This window comes from Caloenas nicobarica, chromosome 5, assembly GCF_036013445.1.
Source record: "Caloenas nicobarica isolate bCalNic1 chromosome 5, bCalNic1.hap1, whole genome shotgun sequence".
In the NCBI taxonomy this organism is placed as follows: domain Eukaryota; kingdom Metazoa; phylum Chordata; class Aves; order Columbiformes; family Columbidae; genus Caloenas; species Caloenas nicobarica.
Window position 1 is genome coordinate 33,359,920 of NC_088249.1, and position 18,225 is coordinate 33,378,144.

The window sequence follows — 18,225 nt, forward strand, 5'->3', positions numbered from 1 at the left end:
CAGTTTTTCAGTCTTCTCAAACAACGTTAAACCAAATTTTTTTTCAAGTTACCATAGAGATCAGTTACAACAAAATAAGATTGCTACTGTACAAAAACGTATTTCTAAAATACATATATAAGCTACTCTACAGGCAGTTGTGTTTAATGTGAATATGAACAGTAGCCATGCCTTGTTAATTGTGATATTACTCAATCTATTTACTTGTATCTTTAAACAATCAGAATTCACACTTAAAAATTAAACAGTAATTGGGAGCGGGGGGGGCACTTGTTTTTCCTTCCTTCCTGTATGTACATGAAACACAGCTGAGCCCAGAGGAGTAAAGGTGAGTGCTTTTCATTTACATTGGCCATGACAAGATACATTCAGTATCATTGCTTGCTAATATGACTTTAAACAGCACTTAGTAGTTTATTTGTATCTTTTTTCCTAGCATAAAGCAGCTCAAAGATTAATACAGATGTGAGTGATTTTTGTTCAGTAGCTTTGTCAGTTTTAGCACTATCTCTGTAGTCAGTTTCTGCTATGAGTCTTTCACGCAGCAAAAAGAAAATCCCAAAAGAAGTAAGAAGGCACTGCAACTGCCTGTTTTGAAGCAGGAAGTTTGCAGCATACATGAAGCACCGTATGCTTGTTCTGTAAGACATTCCTGCAAACAGATCCCTTTGAAGTCATTTAGACTGTTTGTAGGAACAAGCAGGCAACACGGAGGGAGCACTGTGAGCATTTAAGACTGTACAAATCCATGGTCATAACTCAATTTTGAGTATTAAGTACTCAATCTAGTAGCACAGTAGCCTTTGGAACAGCTCCTGATGTTAGAGAATTTTCTTCTTAAGAAAGAGTTTGTTCATGATCTCCACCCCCCCCGGCATAGACAGTATATGCATACACACAAATTCTATTAGAATCCAGAGTTTAGACCACAAGCAAGCAATTATCATAGCTGCACAACAAGATGAGCCTTAGCTGTTCCTTCAGGGTATTTTCAAAATATGTGAAAATATATTCAGCTTTTATCTTGTTTATTTTAATTGTTGCAGAAACAGACTTTTTTGCTAAATGCCTATTAGAAATGTTTTGCTGTAGTTCCCTGAAGAGAAGACAAAATCAGGAAACTTACAGAAAATGGGCAAGGCAAGTTTGCAGACATGACCTAAAAGCCATTGCAATTGCTTCATTGATCAAAGTGCAATTCCATGTTAATTATTTATAATTCAGGTTTAGTGTATGAGGAAAAAAAGCTGCACAATCTTCACAGCTGCTGATTTTTGTCTGTGCATTTCAGTTATTTACAGTAAGGTAACAGAAAATCTACTGCTATTACTATTTCCTTCCATTTGTTTTTACCAATACATGGAGATGCAAGCACAATCCAAGTTCAGAACAACAATTTAGAATCACTAAACTGGCAAGTAGTTTCAAATTGACTTTGTTTATAAATAAAGCATTCATATACTGGATAATGACTGTAAATTGTGGATGGAACATACATTTATACCACTGAACACAAAGCACACATTTCAATCTATGTATAATGGACTTGTAACTTACAAGTTTTGAGGAGCATTAAGTGGACTTTGCAGATAAATATATCAAAATCATAAGTTTCTGAGTTTAAATGTGTGATGACAAATACCTGTTTAATAAATGCAAGTTCTTTACAACTGTAAGTGTACAGATTCTCTTAGAATGCAAATGCAATTTTTAAATCAGCTATTCTGACAAGTAAATTTATCAGTAACTTTGAAGACTGTTTTGTTGTCTCTTAACAATATGTATGCTTGGTAGCTTTAAGAACACCAAGTTACCTCCCCAGCACCTTTTTACTATACAAAATTTACACACAGAAAAGCACACTCATCGTGACTCTTTACCTAAAGTGCATGTGAAATCTAGGAGAAAGAAAACTGAGAAACCTTGGTTAGAACCAGATGATATTAGGAGCTCTGAAACACAGTAACTGTTGCACTGGAATTACTCTACAGTTTCCCTCATAATATGGCCCTCAAGGTTCTGCTCAATGGTGGCGTCCACTTGGACGTGGGAGAGAAATAATCAACCTTGTCCCATATCTACCGTATGTGGACAACAAGTTATACTTTAAGCCAAATAAGCAGGGCTAAATGGAAACTATTCCATGTAAACTCTCCATAGTCTTATCTATTTTACCTTAAGTAAGGGTTTGAGGAGCAGGACTTCTAAAGCTCTGAAAGAGTTTTCAAAAAAATGTCAGTTTATCTTAAGTCTAAGAATCAAATGTCATTAGCTTAACTATTTTAACATCCTTGTTAAAGTTAGGAAATAAGGATGACGGTTCACGATTTTAAATGGTTTCAGCCCCAATAAGAAGGAACTGTTTCTCTTAATGGAATATTTCTACAGCTTTATCAAACATTTGTTTCTGCAGACCTGAATTTGGGCCAAATCTGAGGTTATGCAGTCTTGTGAACAGCTGCTTTGTCAGAACACTTGCAGAGTAAGGTGTGCTGTGGGCAGCCAAGTCACTGGGGAATCTACATGGTCTTCATCATGAACAGAAACTTCAGCAACAATGTCACTCCTTGTAAAAGCAAACCCAGAAGTTACTATTTTTACTGCACAGATAATGCTAAATTACCTTAAAAAGTCAAAGGAATTGATTTACACATTTGGGAGTGTATTTTTGATAAGGAAATGTGACGAGTAAAGAGAATATTTCTGCTTAACATCCTTCAGGCTCTCCCTCCAGTTCACTTGGTAAAGCAGCTTTGTCACAACCCCTCCTTCAGTCTTACATTCTTCCATAGGAGATTTCCTCTCTTCTCTGCTAGGAGCCATCTCTGTGCTGTAGGTTGTTGACTACATGGTTTCTTCTCTGGATTGTGAGAGATTCAATTGTTTTATGTGCCTGTTCCAGTTGGATCTTTAAACTTTCATTGTTTGCCTTAAGAATATTTCTTTCCTAAACAAAACAAACAAAAAAGACAACCAAACAAAACCACAGAGAATGGTGTTTTATTTTGAATTTGTTTCAGCACTGTCTGGTTGTATGTTTAGGTTAACTGGCATAAATGTAAGTTGGTGTAACTCTTACTAGTGGAACAGAACCAGTAACTTATTTGAATGCTTCTATAGTCACTGGTCTATCCTTTGTGTATACTCTTAAAACTTTGCAGCAGCCGGTATCAGACCCTCATGTCCACAACCTGTGTTTATCCACCCTCCACTGCTCCTCTCAGAAGAGCAGTAATCCAGGGGAAACAAGAACAGCTCACATTTTACTGCTCTACTAATGCAGAAATTGATGTACAATAATCTAAGACATAAATTTATAACATCAGCGGCTGTTCAGTAATTGAGGTCAGGACCTGCTAAGGGAGCAAGACAAGTGTAAATAGTGGGACTCGCATGAATGGGACATTTTAAAGAACCAATTCTTACAAGTACATCCACTCTTCACATCTTTGTCTCTATTGAATTTACTGTTGACTGAAAAAGAAGTGGTCTGCACTGGACAATTCATGCTAGTTGTCTTAATCTCTGTCTTAATAAACCAGTAATCTTTCAAAAAAGATAAGCTCACTTTATCAACAGCAAAGGATACTTTGAAAGTTACACTGATCATTCAAAGATCAGGCTGTGGTCCTGTTGTTGGACTGTTTCCATGTTGGTCCATCTCAGAATAGTGATAGTAAGGAGTAAAGTATGAAAATAAGTCAGTCTTTGTTCCTCATAATGATATCTAGATCCATGCATCAGTCACATTGTTGATATTGTGATATTCTCTTTAATTGGTCTGGAAAGGTTTTGTTTCTACAAACCTGAATTTGGGCAAAATCTGAGGTGAAACAGTTTTATGAATAGCTACTTTGTCAGAACACTTGTGGAGTAAGGTGAGCCACAACTGAGCTAATGCAGGTGAAACCTAGCAAGAGGCATCATGTCCACACAGCAAAATTTCTTGGTGACTTAAAGTAATCAAAAAAAGAAGGGATTTGCTGTCAGTTGAACAAAAGCAGAGCTCCCTGCCCTTACCAGCCCATATATTCTGTCACTTTCGAGAGCAAAGGCCACCAAAAATCAGGAAGAAATTCAGGACTATGTTACTCATTTTATGTCCTAAGCAACTGGGTTATATTCACATCCTTGCCTGTCACTTTTAAGACTGACAGGGATCAATGTAATCACAACAAGGGCTTCAAAATCGATTCTCTAAGCTAGTACTAAAATTCCTGCTTGAAGTGAAGCATTGCTGGAGTTAAACTGGCTAAGAATTTATGATGCTACTCATGGATTGTTCTGGAAATTAATTACATTGGAGTAAGGTGACACCTTCCCACCTAGCCACTCCCCCACACCCTCCAACCAATTTACAGTACTGTTGTGTAAAACAGAATTTGTTTCATCATACATGTACCTGCTCGAGTTCCTGGTATGAGGATTTACAGCTGTGATGCTCCTCCTTCATTTTCTGGCTGGAGTCCTTGTTTTCCCATTTAGCATATGCCTTTTTGCGGCCTAGAAGCGGGCTTGGCCAATGGGATGTTGGAGCTGCCTGGAGATAAGGACTTTCTGGCATCCTGTGTTCTTTCTTCTCTCTCTGCCTACGAGATACTTCACCAGCCAGCAGTACAAGATCAGTCTGTGTACTTGTATGAACCACAGCTGGTTTCAGTCTCACTGAGATTTTCTGAGCTGAGGAACCCATGAGCATAATGGTTCGATCCTTGCTGTCTTCATTGTGTTCCACTACTTCTCCATTAGGAAATGTGAACGGTCCTTCTTCTTGTACTGTAGAATATACAGGGGAAATTGTGTCAAGATCTTATCCCAGGAAAGGAGAAACGGGAAGCACAGTAATTAAACACGATTTTAAAAAAAAAGAACATTTATTCTTTATTGATTTTACATTGATTACTCGCCAAAATAGGTGTCACTGGAAGTTTCCCAATGTTTTGTCTCTTCGAACAACTCGTTGTCCTGTCTTTGTAACATAAATAGGGATCAGTAAGAGGACAACAGGTGTATCATCAAGGTCAGCTAGAGAAAAACCTCTACATGGCTAAGAGGTTTTATACAGACCATTGATCTTAGGGATTGGGCCAGAAGATTAAACCTCGGTGTTATAATAGTTCAGCATTACCACAACTTGCAGCTCTAAGATACAACTTATCCACTTTATAAAGGAGAAATAATGACATTTTTAATTTTACACTGCTTTTGTACAGGTCATCCTAAAATACTTTTGCAGTTAAAAGTAAAAACTGAGGAGGGGTTTGGGGAAAGCCACAAGGTTAGAAGCAGTGGGCAAAATTTGTGATTAAAGGATTTTAAAAAGACCTGTTTCAGAAAAAGTAATTTCTCTTGTTGGGAAGAAAACAAAATGAGACTGCTTTTGCAAACGCATGAGGGGAAAGAACAAAGTTCAGTAGCTGCTGCAGGCTCTGGAGAATTAAGTGAGGATATGGATGAACAGATGAAGCTTACACCTTCAACCTACACCTGAATTCTCATTCTTTGACATGATGTAGCCTTGAGAGGTACCACATCCTGGTGTACTGGGTGATGATGGGGCAACACGCTACAGTTCATTCTCTCTGTAAGTGTGACATCCCACGAGGTGGTTACTATGCAGTGCTGCAGCCATTGCAGCTGCAATCACAGAGATGCGCGTGGTCAGTTGTCAAGAGAAACTGGCTGCATTGTCCTCCATGTAAATGCTAACAGGAAGCCTAAGATGGAATCCAGCAATATGAATCTTAAACACAACACAGAAGATTGATATCAAAGCGGCAAGAAGGACATTTGAAGAACATTAGATACAAGCAAAGAGCAGGAGGGCAACTCAAAGAGAGTGAGTGCGGAAGAGTTGGAACATCAAAAGAAAAATGAAACAGAAGTAGCCTGAGGTCTTATCCAAGGACAACACATTCCTTTGGAGGACTACATGGTAATACACAATACAAAAAGTTTACATAGCTTGTTTGATATAAGGAGAAACAAACAGAGAGGTGTAGATTTTTCATTTCTGATTAAATACAAGATGGACAAAGAGGAGTTGTAGATTCAGCTACTGAAGTGGGAAAAAATAAACACAATCGGTTCTTGGTTTTCCTAGCACACAGATATGTAAGTGAACTGACTTCGTAAACTTCACATTGAACTCTGAGTCAGAACTGTTAACAGTGCGGTAGTCACTTAATGTGACAAGAGTGGTAAAAACCCGCTTGTCACAAGGTGAGAGCGGTAAGAGAACCTGTCAGCTGTTCAGTTCATGGCATCTAGTTCTCATGAGAGTTCTCATGAGAGTCTGGCAGAAGATTTACTAAGTTTTTGTGGAATTTGTGCACCACACATTGTATAGTGTGACAAGAGATCTCCCTGAAAGGGAGTCCGCGCTGACTCAGACTAGAACAGGAATGCTGGTACTTGGTACAGGCTCACATATGCTTGGTTCTAGTTGGTAACATGCTGCAGTTAATAAAAACCTAAAATAATGCCGTACAACACAGCTTAAAAAAAAAAAAAAAAAAAAATATATATATATATATATATATATATATATAAAACCTTTTGATCTTTTAAATGTGATCTTTTCTCACCTTGGAATTGTTCTTTGACTCCTACTGGGCAGAGGCTTGAAGCAAGAGCAGATGTTGTGCTGTTGTCTGCAACTGAAGTTTTGGGTCTTCCCTTGCACTCTATCACAACTAGGTCTTTGCATTGCTTGTGACAGTTCATTCCGCAGTCTGTAAACAAAACAGAGTGTACGTGATTTCATGGCTCTCTTGTAGCATCTAAGATCAGCTCTCACACTGTCTTGCCTTCCCAGGAAGCCAGAAAGTTTTCTTTGGTGTTCTCTCCATACATTACCTGTAACAACATATATCTGGTAAACAGACCAACAACATCCCTTTGCTATATATGCCTACGACTCCTTTTCATTATTAAAATACAAAATAGCAACATTCAGGTGCAACAGTGTTCTGACTGTAGGAGTCACAGAGAAAGAATATATCTGTATGAGGAAGAAAACTCCGCAAAATACACGTTGTGAATGTGCTGCACTGTTTTCACAGAGTGGTGGTGTTTGTTTCCAAACCCTCTGAATTCAGTCTGGAGCATGTGTCTGTCGTACTATTCCTGATCCAGTCTTTTCCTCCCTAGGAGGTCAGATTAAATAGGTCCATAGACACATTAATTGGTCTCAGGATGATCATTTTTTTTTGTCATTCACCATCGATTATAGAGTACCTTACCTTTGCATCTGTATCCTTGTTTAATGACTCCCCATAGCTGAAATTCAAACAGAAAGTCTATGTATTAATATATTTCTCTGCACATTTGATACCTCCAGCTATAAAAATCCACTAAAAGTTCCACTCATTTCTGAGATCTGAGCACCTGCAGAATATCTTGTTTTTCTAATATTTTAATTGTAAGGTCGAAAAATGAACTATTTACCTCTTTAGCTTAAGGTAAACAGAATATTTAATGTGTGTTCCTCAGTCACAAACAAAATACCTTGAGCTACTCTCTAATGAATACATTGGCAGATCTGACAGCCACCAGAGAAGTTGTGGAGCTGGAACAGATGCAGAATTCTCTCTCAGCACCCTTGTTTGATCCCAGCTAAACTGGGGATTGGTAGGACAATCCGTTTTACTAAATCTTTCTGTGCCATAGGCAGGGGGCATGTCATGTCTGTACCAGACATGAGTTCTAAGAGCCCCATGGAGTGGAAGGCTCTGGATTTGGAAGTCTTGCCTAAGACTGTGTTTGGTGACACGACCAAATACCACAAGGTAGGAGCCGTATTTAAACACATAATAGTACTGCCAAAAGGGGTGTAAAGGGAATCTTAAATAGCTATGCAGGCAGAAGGCTGCTGTTCTGCATAGCTTTACTGGTGTTTTATATAGATCCATTTCTGTATATGACACATGGCGATTATGAGATAAAAAGGGCATTATTCCAAACAACGTTATCATAATTTACTAAAAAGCACACTTACAAATCCAGCACAGTTGTCGCAGAAAGTAGGCCTTAAGTAGGTTGTCTCTTGAAAGCTGTGAGCAAAGCCAAGTCCTAATTTGGAATAGATTGAACTAGCCCTCATAAAGTAAGCTGTTATTTCATCCCTGCTAATCAGACCTTCCCTGAAAATAAACAAGAAAAGTTGTTTGAGAGACATACATTTTCTTAAAAGCATAAGAAGAATTAAACATATCTTTCTTCACAATTTATAACTACAATAGTTTAATGGGCCAAAAACTACAGTGATCTTAGTAATCTTGTCAACTGCTCCCAAAACCTACAGCAGCTTATCTACACATTTAAAATGCAGCCTGTAAGGATAAATAAAATACCTGCATATGTGATGCAACCTCAAAACTACTTCATAGAAAATATCTGAATAATCACTATTGTATTTTTCCATGCTTTAATATGTTAAGAAAAATGTTCTTAATTTGACCAAAATATATATTTGCCATTTCTCTATTTTTGAGGGATAAGTTCATCTTAGGAAAGTTCTTTAGTAGTATATACTGAATATCATACAAAAACTATTTCTTTTTCTATTATCTCTATTTCTTTTTCTATTATCTGTTCTTCCTCCTACATCAGCTTGGTTACCACTGTTGTAAGCTCATGAAGATGTCATTCACAACACATTTAGAAGATGCTTTTGTCAGTTATGTCTTTACTTCTTTTTGTGGCTGAAGAGGATAATTTTACCACCCTAATGATAGAAGTAAAATTTAAAAACAAAACCCCCAAGCCCCTCCCAAAACAGATGCTACAAAGTTGATAAGCAGGACTAGGTACTCACCAGTCCTTGGCCATTACACAAAATGAGAATGGGAAACTGGCAGCTATCTTTTCAAATTCTTCCTGGGAAATGTATCCATCCTGATCATGGTCATAATTTTTGAAGACAGACTGTTCAAGATAATAGTAGAATAGTTTATAATGAGGATGGGCTGAATTACCGTTTTAGAGAGTCTCCACAATATTTATGGATTTCCTCTCCCACTTTCAGCCAGTATCAAATAGTGTAACAGCCTAGCTGCCTTTTTTTTTTTTTGCGTGAGACTAAAGCAGCATTATCATTTCTTGATTTGTAGCAAAATGTACATAAATCAACATAAGCTGGACTAAATGCTTCACTACACAATGACAGCTCTTTTTCAGTTTTGCTTTAAGATCATTAGGTCCAGACCTACACATACAACTTGCACTAATGTCTCAATTAGTGCTCTCAGCAATCACCTCTGTAGCCAAATCAGTGTAGCTGCCTAGCTTATTTCATCAGGTCAGTATTACATGAAAAGTAGTAGTATGGCAGAACTATCATGCAGGCACCTATTTCCACTTATGGAACAAGATTACTGTTTATCTCTGGCCCTAAGGCAAGGAGCACACCTACAAGACATTCCAAAACAGCATGTGTCAAAGGATACCTAGCAATATTAGAAGTGTTCACGAAGGAAAAGAGATGAAGCAGGCATGCAAAAATAAACTCTTTACCTCTCTCTCTCTGTCAGTTTTGCAATCAATCACATGAGATACTTGATGATTTCCAGTAAAGTGGGTGACCCAAAAGAGAGAGAAAAAGCAATGGCTGCTAGTAACAAAGGCATTGAGAGGCCCACTTTCAGACTCCATCAATAAAATGATGTCGGAGTCCCTGGTAGAAATAGACTCCCTGGCTTCTTGAAAGAATGACTCTGGAAGTATTAATACACAAACCAGGATTCACACTCCCCATTGGCTCTTTTGCCATTTAAGGAATTTCCTTCCATGCCTCAGGGGCCACCGCTGCTACTTACAGTGAGGCAGAAACATCTGTTTCTGAGGGCAGAAGTGCTTACTTACTCAGCACAGTTTGAACGTGTCCAATTTTTTTTCCTTTCTTTGTATCTTCTCATACCTAGAGATTAAGGCTGCAACTGATATGTAAGGTAAAATGGCCCAACCATACTTACGTCTACCATCCTCTGAACGTGCTTGCTGACAGTTTTTGGATCAGGTTTTGGGGCTACTCCTGAGGCCCAGTCTGCAACTACTGGTGGTCTGGAAGGTGTCAAAGGCTAGAATAAATTGAATGGAACTTCATTAGTACCATATGGAAAGATATTCAATATTATACTTCTTTCATTTGTAACAATGGACTATGTGATCTAGGACTGCAGAAATGGTCTGTGGACCCAGCATCATACTTTTGATAATTACTTCAGAGGAAGCTCTTCCCTGAACTGTTCAAAATAGTGGTCATTCCTTAAATTCTCACAGTTCACTGGCAGCCCTGTAAATTCACCATCTTTTCCATATTTATAAAACAGGAATGAAACTATGATATAACACTCGTGGGTTTCATCATTTGAATCATACAAGAATTCTTCATTTAAAAGAACTGATATCAATTGCCAAGATTGAGCCTGATGTCATGTCTCTAAACAAGTAATTTCATTTGTGTTTGTGTTCATATTATAAAACCTGTTATTGCGTCAACTCTCCCATGTACTCTAGCTTAGGCTATATCATCAACCAAACAAATGCTCCAACAGATTTTGCTCAGCCTATAAAGCTAAAATGTTTTAAATTTAGCAGAAAAGGAGAGGGAAAGGAAAGAAAAGAACAGAAAGGAACGGAAAGGAATGGAAAGGAAAGGAAAGGAAAGGAAAGGAAAGGAAAGGAAAGGAAAGGAAAGGAAAGGAAAGGAAAGGAAAGGAAAGGAAAGGAAAGGAAAGGAAAGGAAAGGAAAGGGGAAGAAGGAAAGGGGAAAGGGGAAAGGGGAAATGAAAGGAAATTGAAGGCAATGGATAAAAGTTATGTTACTCATTAAAAAAATCTTTTTGTTAAGAATCTGGAAAGGCCCTTACGGCAGCTCGGTGACTTCGTGGCTCTCGTGCATATGAAAGCTCATAAATTTCATCTTCTGTGTAGTAAAGATCAAGGGACAGCTGAAAACAAATACAACATTAGCTTAGTCCTAAAACTGTCACCGCTACTTGATAAACTTGTTCCTGGCATGCATTAGTATTTTCTGATGGATTCTTTTTTAATTTAGGTTGCACCTAGAAAAAATGCACATGAGCTGCGCAGGTGTTCACAGTGATTTGGAATGGGTACCTTTCTAAATTCCAGACTGTTATTGCCATTATCTGGAAATCTGTAACATTACACAGCTACAGTCATTAGCACAGCAAGTGACTGCAGGCATAATTAGCAGTCAGTTAATAAGCAACCTGAAAAAATCCTGTTACTCCCATGATATTCAAGTGGTCCATCGTTTAACTAAACACAAAAGCACCATTCCAGTGAAACTGTCCATCAACTTAAATTCTCAGGAAACTCTTGTTTTAAACATGTCATATTTATCCAATCCGGCTGAGACCATGTTGAAATAAGAAGTATATGCTGAGGATAAAAGATAGACTTGCATATATTTAGTGGGAACCTTTAGCTGTCAGCACCAGTTGTGTAAAAGGAGAAAGGTTACACCTGGGTAAATAAGGAATTTGAAAAAACTATCAAATTTCTACCTTTGCTTTTGCATGTGTCCTGGAAAGTTGTATAGCAAATATTTTATTGACTGGAAACAAATTTCAAGCTGAGATCGAAGACTGGTAACATGACACTTTTTGAGTATTTACATGAAAATATTCACACTAGACACATGATTGAACAGAAAAGCCAGATGTAAATCTGTTACAAGCCTTAATCTATGGCAAGTCCAAAGAAAATATAAACTTTTTACAGGGAGTCAAGATCACAGCAGTCAGGTATATAAACTAAGAAACCAAAATATGCTATTTTATCCAATTAAAAACCTTGCTCAAATTGCAGATATGCAAAAATTTGCTTGTGAACAACTGCAAGAATTACTCTTGTAGTCATAATAGTGAATAATTTTAGATTCTTGGGGAAATCTTAAAGTAGTTTCTGACACTCAAAAACCAAAAGTACAAATGTTACACTACTTCTATGTATTATTGACTTATGTATGTAATTACTAATATGTCTTCAAACTGATTTGCCTGCTAATGGGAAAGTACATGACAAAATGAAACAGAAAAAGGAGAAAGACTGCTGGAAAAGTCAGGGAATAAACAGGAACACTATTTGCCCTGGAATATTAGCGGATTAGAAGTTCCTGCTTTGAAATGAAGTTGTTCTTTTAATTTATGTCCTGTCTTATATAGCTGCATGAAATTGTGGCTGAAGTTCTACATATTTGTAATAACCATTTTTATAAGACATTATTTTACAAAAGGCGGGGGGCGGTGCTTAGAATAATTTGAGGCAAAATATCTAAAACATTTAGCAGGAAGAAATCCACCATTTTATGTAGCTCTATATCAGGCCCTGGGCATATGTGATTATGGGTGCTCCCAGAGAGAACAAAGAAAACCTCAAACACACATGCATTTTTTATTATATCTATTAGCTTTTTGTTGAAACAGAGCTTGTAACCAGAAAATGGAAGGAGCCTGTATCATTTTTCCAAGCTAAGGTACTTGTTAAAAGCAAACAAAACTGGGAAACAAGAAAGGTATTTCTACTATTTTATAAAAGGTAGTATTTTAACTTAATAGATGCTGAAACTATTGTTGTGACATATGTCCTAGGTAGTATCAGTTTTTTAGTAACATGGCATTAACTAGATATCACTGGAAGCCATACAACAACTATATTTGACTAATATTTATGTCGGACAGATTTTTAGTAGCAGAAGAAACTTGTCTAGAAATGTGGTATGTTTAACCCTACACATCTCAAGGGACTGAATTTCTATGTGAAGGTTTGTGTGTTAAACGCAAGGAAGCTTTGTATGCAATCTTCTGCCTCCAAGGTGCATCTAAGAAAGCTTTCCACCTTTCTCCCTATTTAGGCTTAATCAGCAGAGGATTCAGAGTGCTTCCTTAGTGAAAGTACAGAGAGAACACACGCTAAACAGAAATAAACATTTCCTTCCTTTATAGTAATAATTGGAAGCATACTGCTGAACTGGCACTTCTACCCTTGCTGCCAGATAAATCGGTATCACCAACTTTTTCTCTTCTTCTATGATTCTATGCATGTTTCCTTAAGGAAAACAAACAATCTTACAATATTATGTATTTATAATTAATGGAATTCTCTATTTAGCTGTTTGAGAGGTATATGAAATTGTTTTAAAAACTGAAGTATTTATCTCATCCACCAGACTTACTGTAAGCAAATGAACAAGGTCCATATTAGCCTCCAGGGGAAGTGGCATTTCCTGGAGCTGTATCAGGTCATTTATGTGGTTATACAGAGAGTATAGTTTGTATATGTTAATTTTTTTGTCCTCTAAGTAGTCTGGCATGCCTGCGTAAAGTGATATCAAGTCTTTCAGGTGGACCCCAAGGATTGGAATCTTAAAGTTACTGCACTCGTTATAGGCACGTCGGTAACTGTCATAATTTCTGTAAGATGAAAGCAGTTCCGTCATTTCATTAAACACCTAAAGAAAACAAAAAAATCAAAATTGGTTATGTTTTTGTTCTGGTCATACAGCATAAGCATTTCTCATGTTACTATGAAGAAGTTTACTCAGAAATAAAATCTAGGTATTCACCTCACCTAATTTAACTATCATTAATAATTATGCTTGTGGAAGTTGCTGTCTAATCCTTGATTTTAACCTTCACAAACTGTTAGTTGTAGTTAAACTTTGAAGTGTGGTCTGAAGTCACTAATTACCAGCCTTTATTTACTTGCTTTCTATTAGTGCTTGTACACAATTTCTTGATGCAAAACATTATTCAATTGATGGACATATATGCAGTCCACTCCTCATAATAACAAAATTTGTAAAAAAACATGCTTCAGGAATGAGCTCGCTAACTGGTTTTATAGATCCTGAGAGCTGCAACCATCACAAGTCGGAGGTCATACTTGTGGTCTATACTCAAGGTATGCACTGATCATTCAAGCTGATCATATTGTGATCAAGACAGGTTCATTAGATACCTATAGGAAATCTTTCAGGCCCAAACACAATGAAATAATAAAACATATTAGTCTCTTAAGAAGTGTCTTCGATGCCATTTCATTGCTAAAAATATGCTTTCCTTCACAGTTTTGGTAGCTGGAATCTCAGCAAAAAATAGATCCATCTGTATTTCACAAGAATTATGACTGATTCATAACATTCCACTGTATTATAATGTGAGTGTATCAGGACTAGGTTTGTTTAAGTCTGAACTAGATAAAATCTGTCATAGGGAAATATCAGGTGAACAAAACCAAACCAGTCTTTTCAGTTTTAACTCGAAGTCCGGGCCTCTGTTCTAGCATTTCATAGATTCAGGATGGTCAGTGTTGCTATGGATGACAATAGTTTTGTTCTCAAATGTTCTAGGATCCAATTTTCCACTTTCACGTTTGAATGCTATTTTCTACTACTGCATACAAATAAAAATGCAGCTTGTCACATCTGAATATTGAAGAGAAACTTTATACAAATCTTGAAGAAAGATGGGGTTGGACATGTAGGAGTAACTGGTGTCATAGAGATGAAATGACAAAGAAAAACCTTCCAAAACCAAAGGAAGTCTTACTTTTATTTTTTTTTTCTGTCTTTCTCTCCATCTCATCCAATGAAGTAAGGTTGTTTTGTGTGTGTGCAATGACCAAAAAAAAGCTAAAGGTTATCTTATTTGTAAAACTTAGAGCAGGAATACCAACCTTAATTACATCATGAGGAATGCATGAGCTTGTTTCCTTGAGTCTGGAAATGGAACTGTGACAGAGACCTCCTATCACTGCCATTAATGTATTGAAATTCTGCAGCTGGTGGAGCTTCTGTATTGACATACAAAATACCAGTATTTACTATCTACAGGTTCAAGTTGTTCAATATGCACATCCAATTCTACATTTCCTCTGTTGTCTTTCTCTAAAGTCTTACAAGTTTCGTGCCACTATCCATTTGACTTCATTCATTTTGGTACCCAGTTGTGATTTTACTGGATGTAACATGTACTTATTCCACTGTCATTAAATCAGATATTAATTCTGCAGATACGGTAAGTCTTCAAAGTACTTCCTCAGTACTTTTCCCTCTTCCCACAGTCTACCACAACTAGGAAACACTGCCTATTATCTTGGTTGTGACTGCAGTTGAATTAGTATACAAAGAATAACAATAGGACCATAGCTCTGCTTCTACCCAATGAGGCGTATCTGGTAGAAGTGCTTCTAATTACAGTCAAAGGCATGATAGTGTTTCACGCTTTGGAAAGGTTCGCGGTCACAGCTTGGAATTGCATGAGCTGATTCAAAAGCGAGTCTAGGTTTTCAGTGAAAACAATTACTTCAGAATGGATATGAGAAAGTCACAGGGCCATGACACTTCAATAGTTGAATGCTTGGTATGAAACTACCGCATACACAAATATACATGTTGTATGTATGAACCAGCCGACCCTACAGTAGTAGCATGGGAAGAGCAACTAAAGAGCTATATTGGAGAAAGACAAAATAAACACAACACATGGCAAAAGTTAACTGACCTGTGCAACATGAATGAACTTGATGAACACTTCAGCCCGAAGCTGTGGTGTCGGTCTGCTGAGAACCATTAGCTGCACCCACTGAGAGACACCATTACAAAGAGCAATTGATCTTTCCATTGTTGGATTCTCCTTCACACAACTATTCACAATGTAGTTCTGATAATCTGAGAACTTAAAAAAATGAAAGTGTAAATGAAAACTCATCTACAGTTTCTTATACCTCAGGTTCTGTGTGCAGATATGGGTTTGGTTTTCAAATGAGACATACGAGATATATTTTACACCTCAAATATCCATACAACAGAAATCTCGCCTTTGTCAAAGCTTTGTTCAGTTCAAAGCAGAAAGCTTCAACTAATTGAATTAACTGAAAACATCTTTCCACCATAATTTGTGTCACACCATTTGCATCATGTATATCTCAGGAGCCTTGACTCTTACAAACCTTCAGATGAGTAGAACTGGGGCTTTCCTCCCAGCTTCAGTGGCTACAGGGTAGAAGGGTAAACTGAATTTAAAGCGTAATCTAGTAACTCGGTGATAGTTTAAGGAAGTTTAAGAAAGTTACATGTTCAGTTTATGCAGCTAGGGCAGACTTCTGAATTAGGATACACTAATACAAAAAGCAAGTTCAACAAGATTAATATAAAGCTCAGATAAGACCATTAAGAATGAGGGCTACAGATTCCTTAATATTTTTAATACAGCTTGTGAGATTCTTTTACTTAATCAAAGCAATATAAAATTGTTCAGTAGATGCCTTATGGGACAAATAGATTTTTTAAGCCATTCTACCCATTAAGATCAAGGAGAAACAATCATTTAGTTTTGTTAATGCAATGTTTATCCATTCTCTTGATTTATCCATTAACAAGAACATACAGGAATTCAAATAATCAGAAAAGGTGATGTGGGATATATATATCCAGTCTTTACTGTGACTAGTAACACTAACATCTTACCAAAACCATTCATAGCTGTAATAGACACATATTCCTCTCTTAAGGCCACACTAATAGGCTGAATGGCATTGATCCTTAAGAAAAGGTCATAAATTGTTGGGCTGCTATTTGTTTCTTGCTCTCGCTTTCTCTCCACTTTTAAACTTTTTTTCCATGCATTTAATTAGAACTATTAACACTTTAAAAAGCAGATATGACAGCAGACATCTCTGGATTTGTCCTCTTACTAAATTAAAAATGGAAGAAACATTAACAGTAATAAGTAGAGCTGACTCTGATATCACATAGTACTTACAATTATTGTTTGAATTTTGAACCTCAGCCAGATTTGGCTGGATCTTGAAATTTAAGCAACTACTCTATACAGATAGATAATTTTTCAATATCTGACTACATAATTATGGACTTTATAGCAGTTTGAGTACAATTATGAATCAGTTTGATTAGTTTGTATTTTGTTCTCAGCAGCTCTCTCCTTCAGAAAAGATTTTTTTTTAATGCTGAACAAATTCGTATCTAACATACTACTTAAAGTTTCAAAATAATTTTGGTGCAACAATTTATTAATGAGGTCAGCTGTAACAAGATTGTTAATGGCAGATATGGTAAAGAAGTCCAGGTACTGAAATAATGGAAGAGCCTGGTATTGCAGTGACTAACTTGTGAGCCTCAAGAGGAAAGCAGAATCCAGTGTAGCCTCCCTGTATTTTATAACTATAAATTAAAATGGTTTCCAAACCCCGGCATACCTGCAGTCATTACTCTGTGAACAGCATTCCCTGCATTTTTCTTTGCTGTAAGATACATGGTGTCTCATGGAAGATTTTGCCGTGTGCTGTATATGTTCAGGGGTCAAATACTCCTTTCTGACTTCCAAATGACTGAACCTATGTATAGTTAGTGACTGATAACACAGCAGGTCATTTGCAGTCTTTCTCCCAATATTTGCTGCCATGTTAGAATAATAAAAGGATTCTGTGGCTTAGCATATCATGCACACATTCTGCAAAGAGTTAATGAATATAGGTATTTCTTAATTACACATTATTTTCTGATCTGAGGTCTCAGTAAACTCATTTTATACCAAAACATATGCAGGGACCCTGCATATAAAATGTATACAAGTATGTAACTGTTGGAACTCTATGACACATCTGATACTCTGACTGCAAATCATACTTGTTACGCTCGTTAATCACTAATTACTTGATGTCTGCACAGAACTTGAAAATGTTGAGTTATATAAGCTTTGCATATTATTACTGCCTACAGGCAGCAATCTGTGCATGACTTTGGTTCTATGGATTTTTGAATTTAACACAAAACATGAAGAGTCGTGTACTGTCAGTTCAAAATGAAGTACACTACCACACAACTGTGAAATTTTTCACAACCTACTGAGAGCCCTTTTCCTTGTAAGACTTCATCTTTAAATTATAGTGTTAAAAACAAAACAAAACCAACCAACAAACAAACAAAAATTCCCACTAAATAACCAAATCAAACAAACAAACCAAACCAACCAACCAACCAAAAAAAGCCACTTGGCTTTCACTGGTATCATCACACTGACTTTGCAACCGTCTTAGATTTTGGTCTCTAATGTTCACTTTTCCATGTGTGAACTGTATCACGTTTGAATAGAAGTAATGTTATGGCATATAAGGATGGAAGTGAAGCTAAGGTGCATGGGATATTTAGCATCTTATCAGTTACCAACATAGCTG

The 18,225-nt window shown here is 36.9% G+C and overlaps 1 protein-coding gene across 1 annotated transcript in view; it reads right to left on the reverse strand.

The window, feature by feature from the left end:
* Window positions 1-2,670: 2,670 nt before the first annotated feature.
* RASGRP1 (RAS guanyl releasing protein 1) overlaps window positions 2,671-18,225 on the reverse strand; it is a 43,763-nt gene continuing 28,208 nt past the window's right edge. Inside the window, exons 7-17 of the mRNA XM_065635912.1 lie at window positions 15,534-15,707; window positions 14,707-14,823; window positions 13,205-13,480; window positions 10,872-10,952; window positions 9,975-10,079; window positions 8,819-8,928; window positions 8,000-8,144; window positions 7,245-7,281; window positions 6,588-6,734; window positions 4,403-4,776; window positions 2,671-2,947 (exon numbers count right to left, since the gene is read on the reverse strand). Coding sequence (XP_065491984.1) covers window positions 2,813-2,947; window positions 4,403-4,776; window positions 6,588-6,734; window positions 7,245-7,281; window positions 8,000-8,144; window positions 8,819-8,928; window positions 9,975-10,079; window positions 10,872-10,952; window positions 13,205-13,480; window positions 14,707-14,823; window positions 15,534-15,707 — 1,701 coding nt within the window. The 3' untranslated portion in view covers window positions 2,671-2,812. The remainder of the gene's footprint in view (window positions 2,948-4,402; window positions 4,777-6,587; window positions 6,735-7,244; window positions 7,282-7,999; window positions 8,145-8,818; window positions 8,929-9,974; window positions 10,080-10,871; window positions 10,953-13,204; window positions 13,481-14,706; window positions 14,824-15,533; window positions 15,708-18,225) is intronic.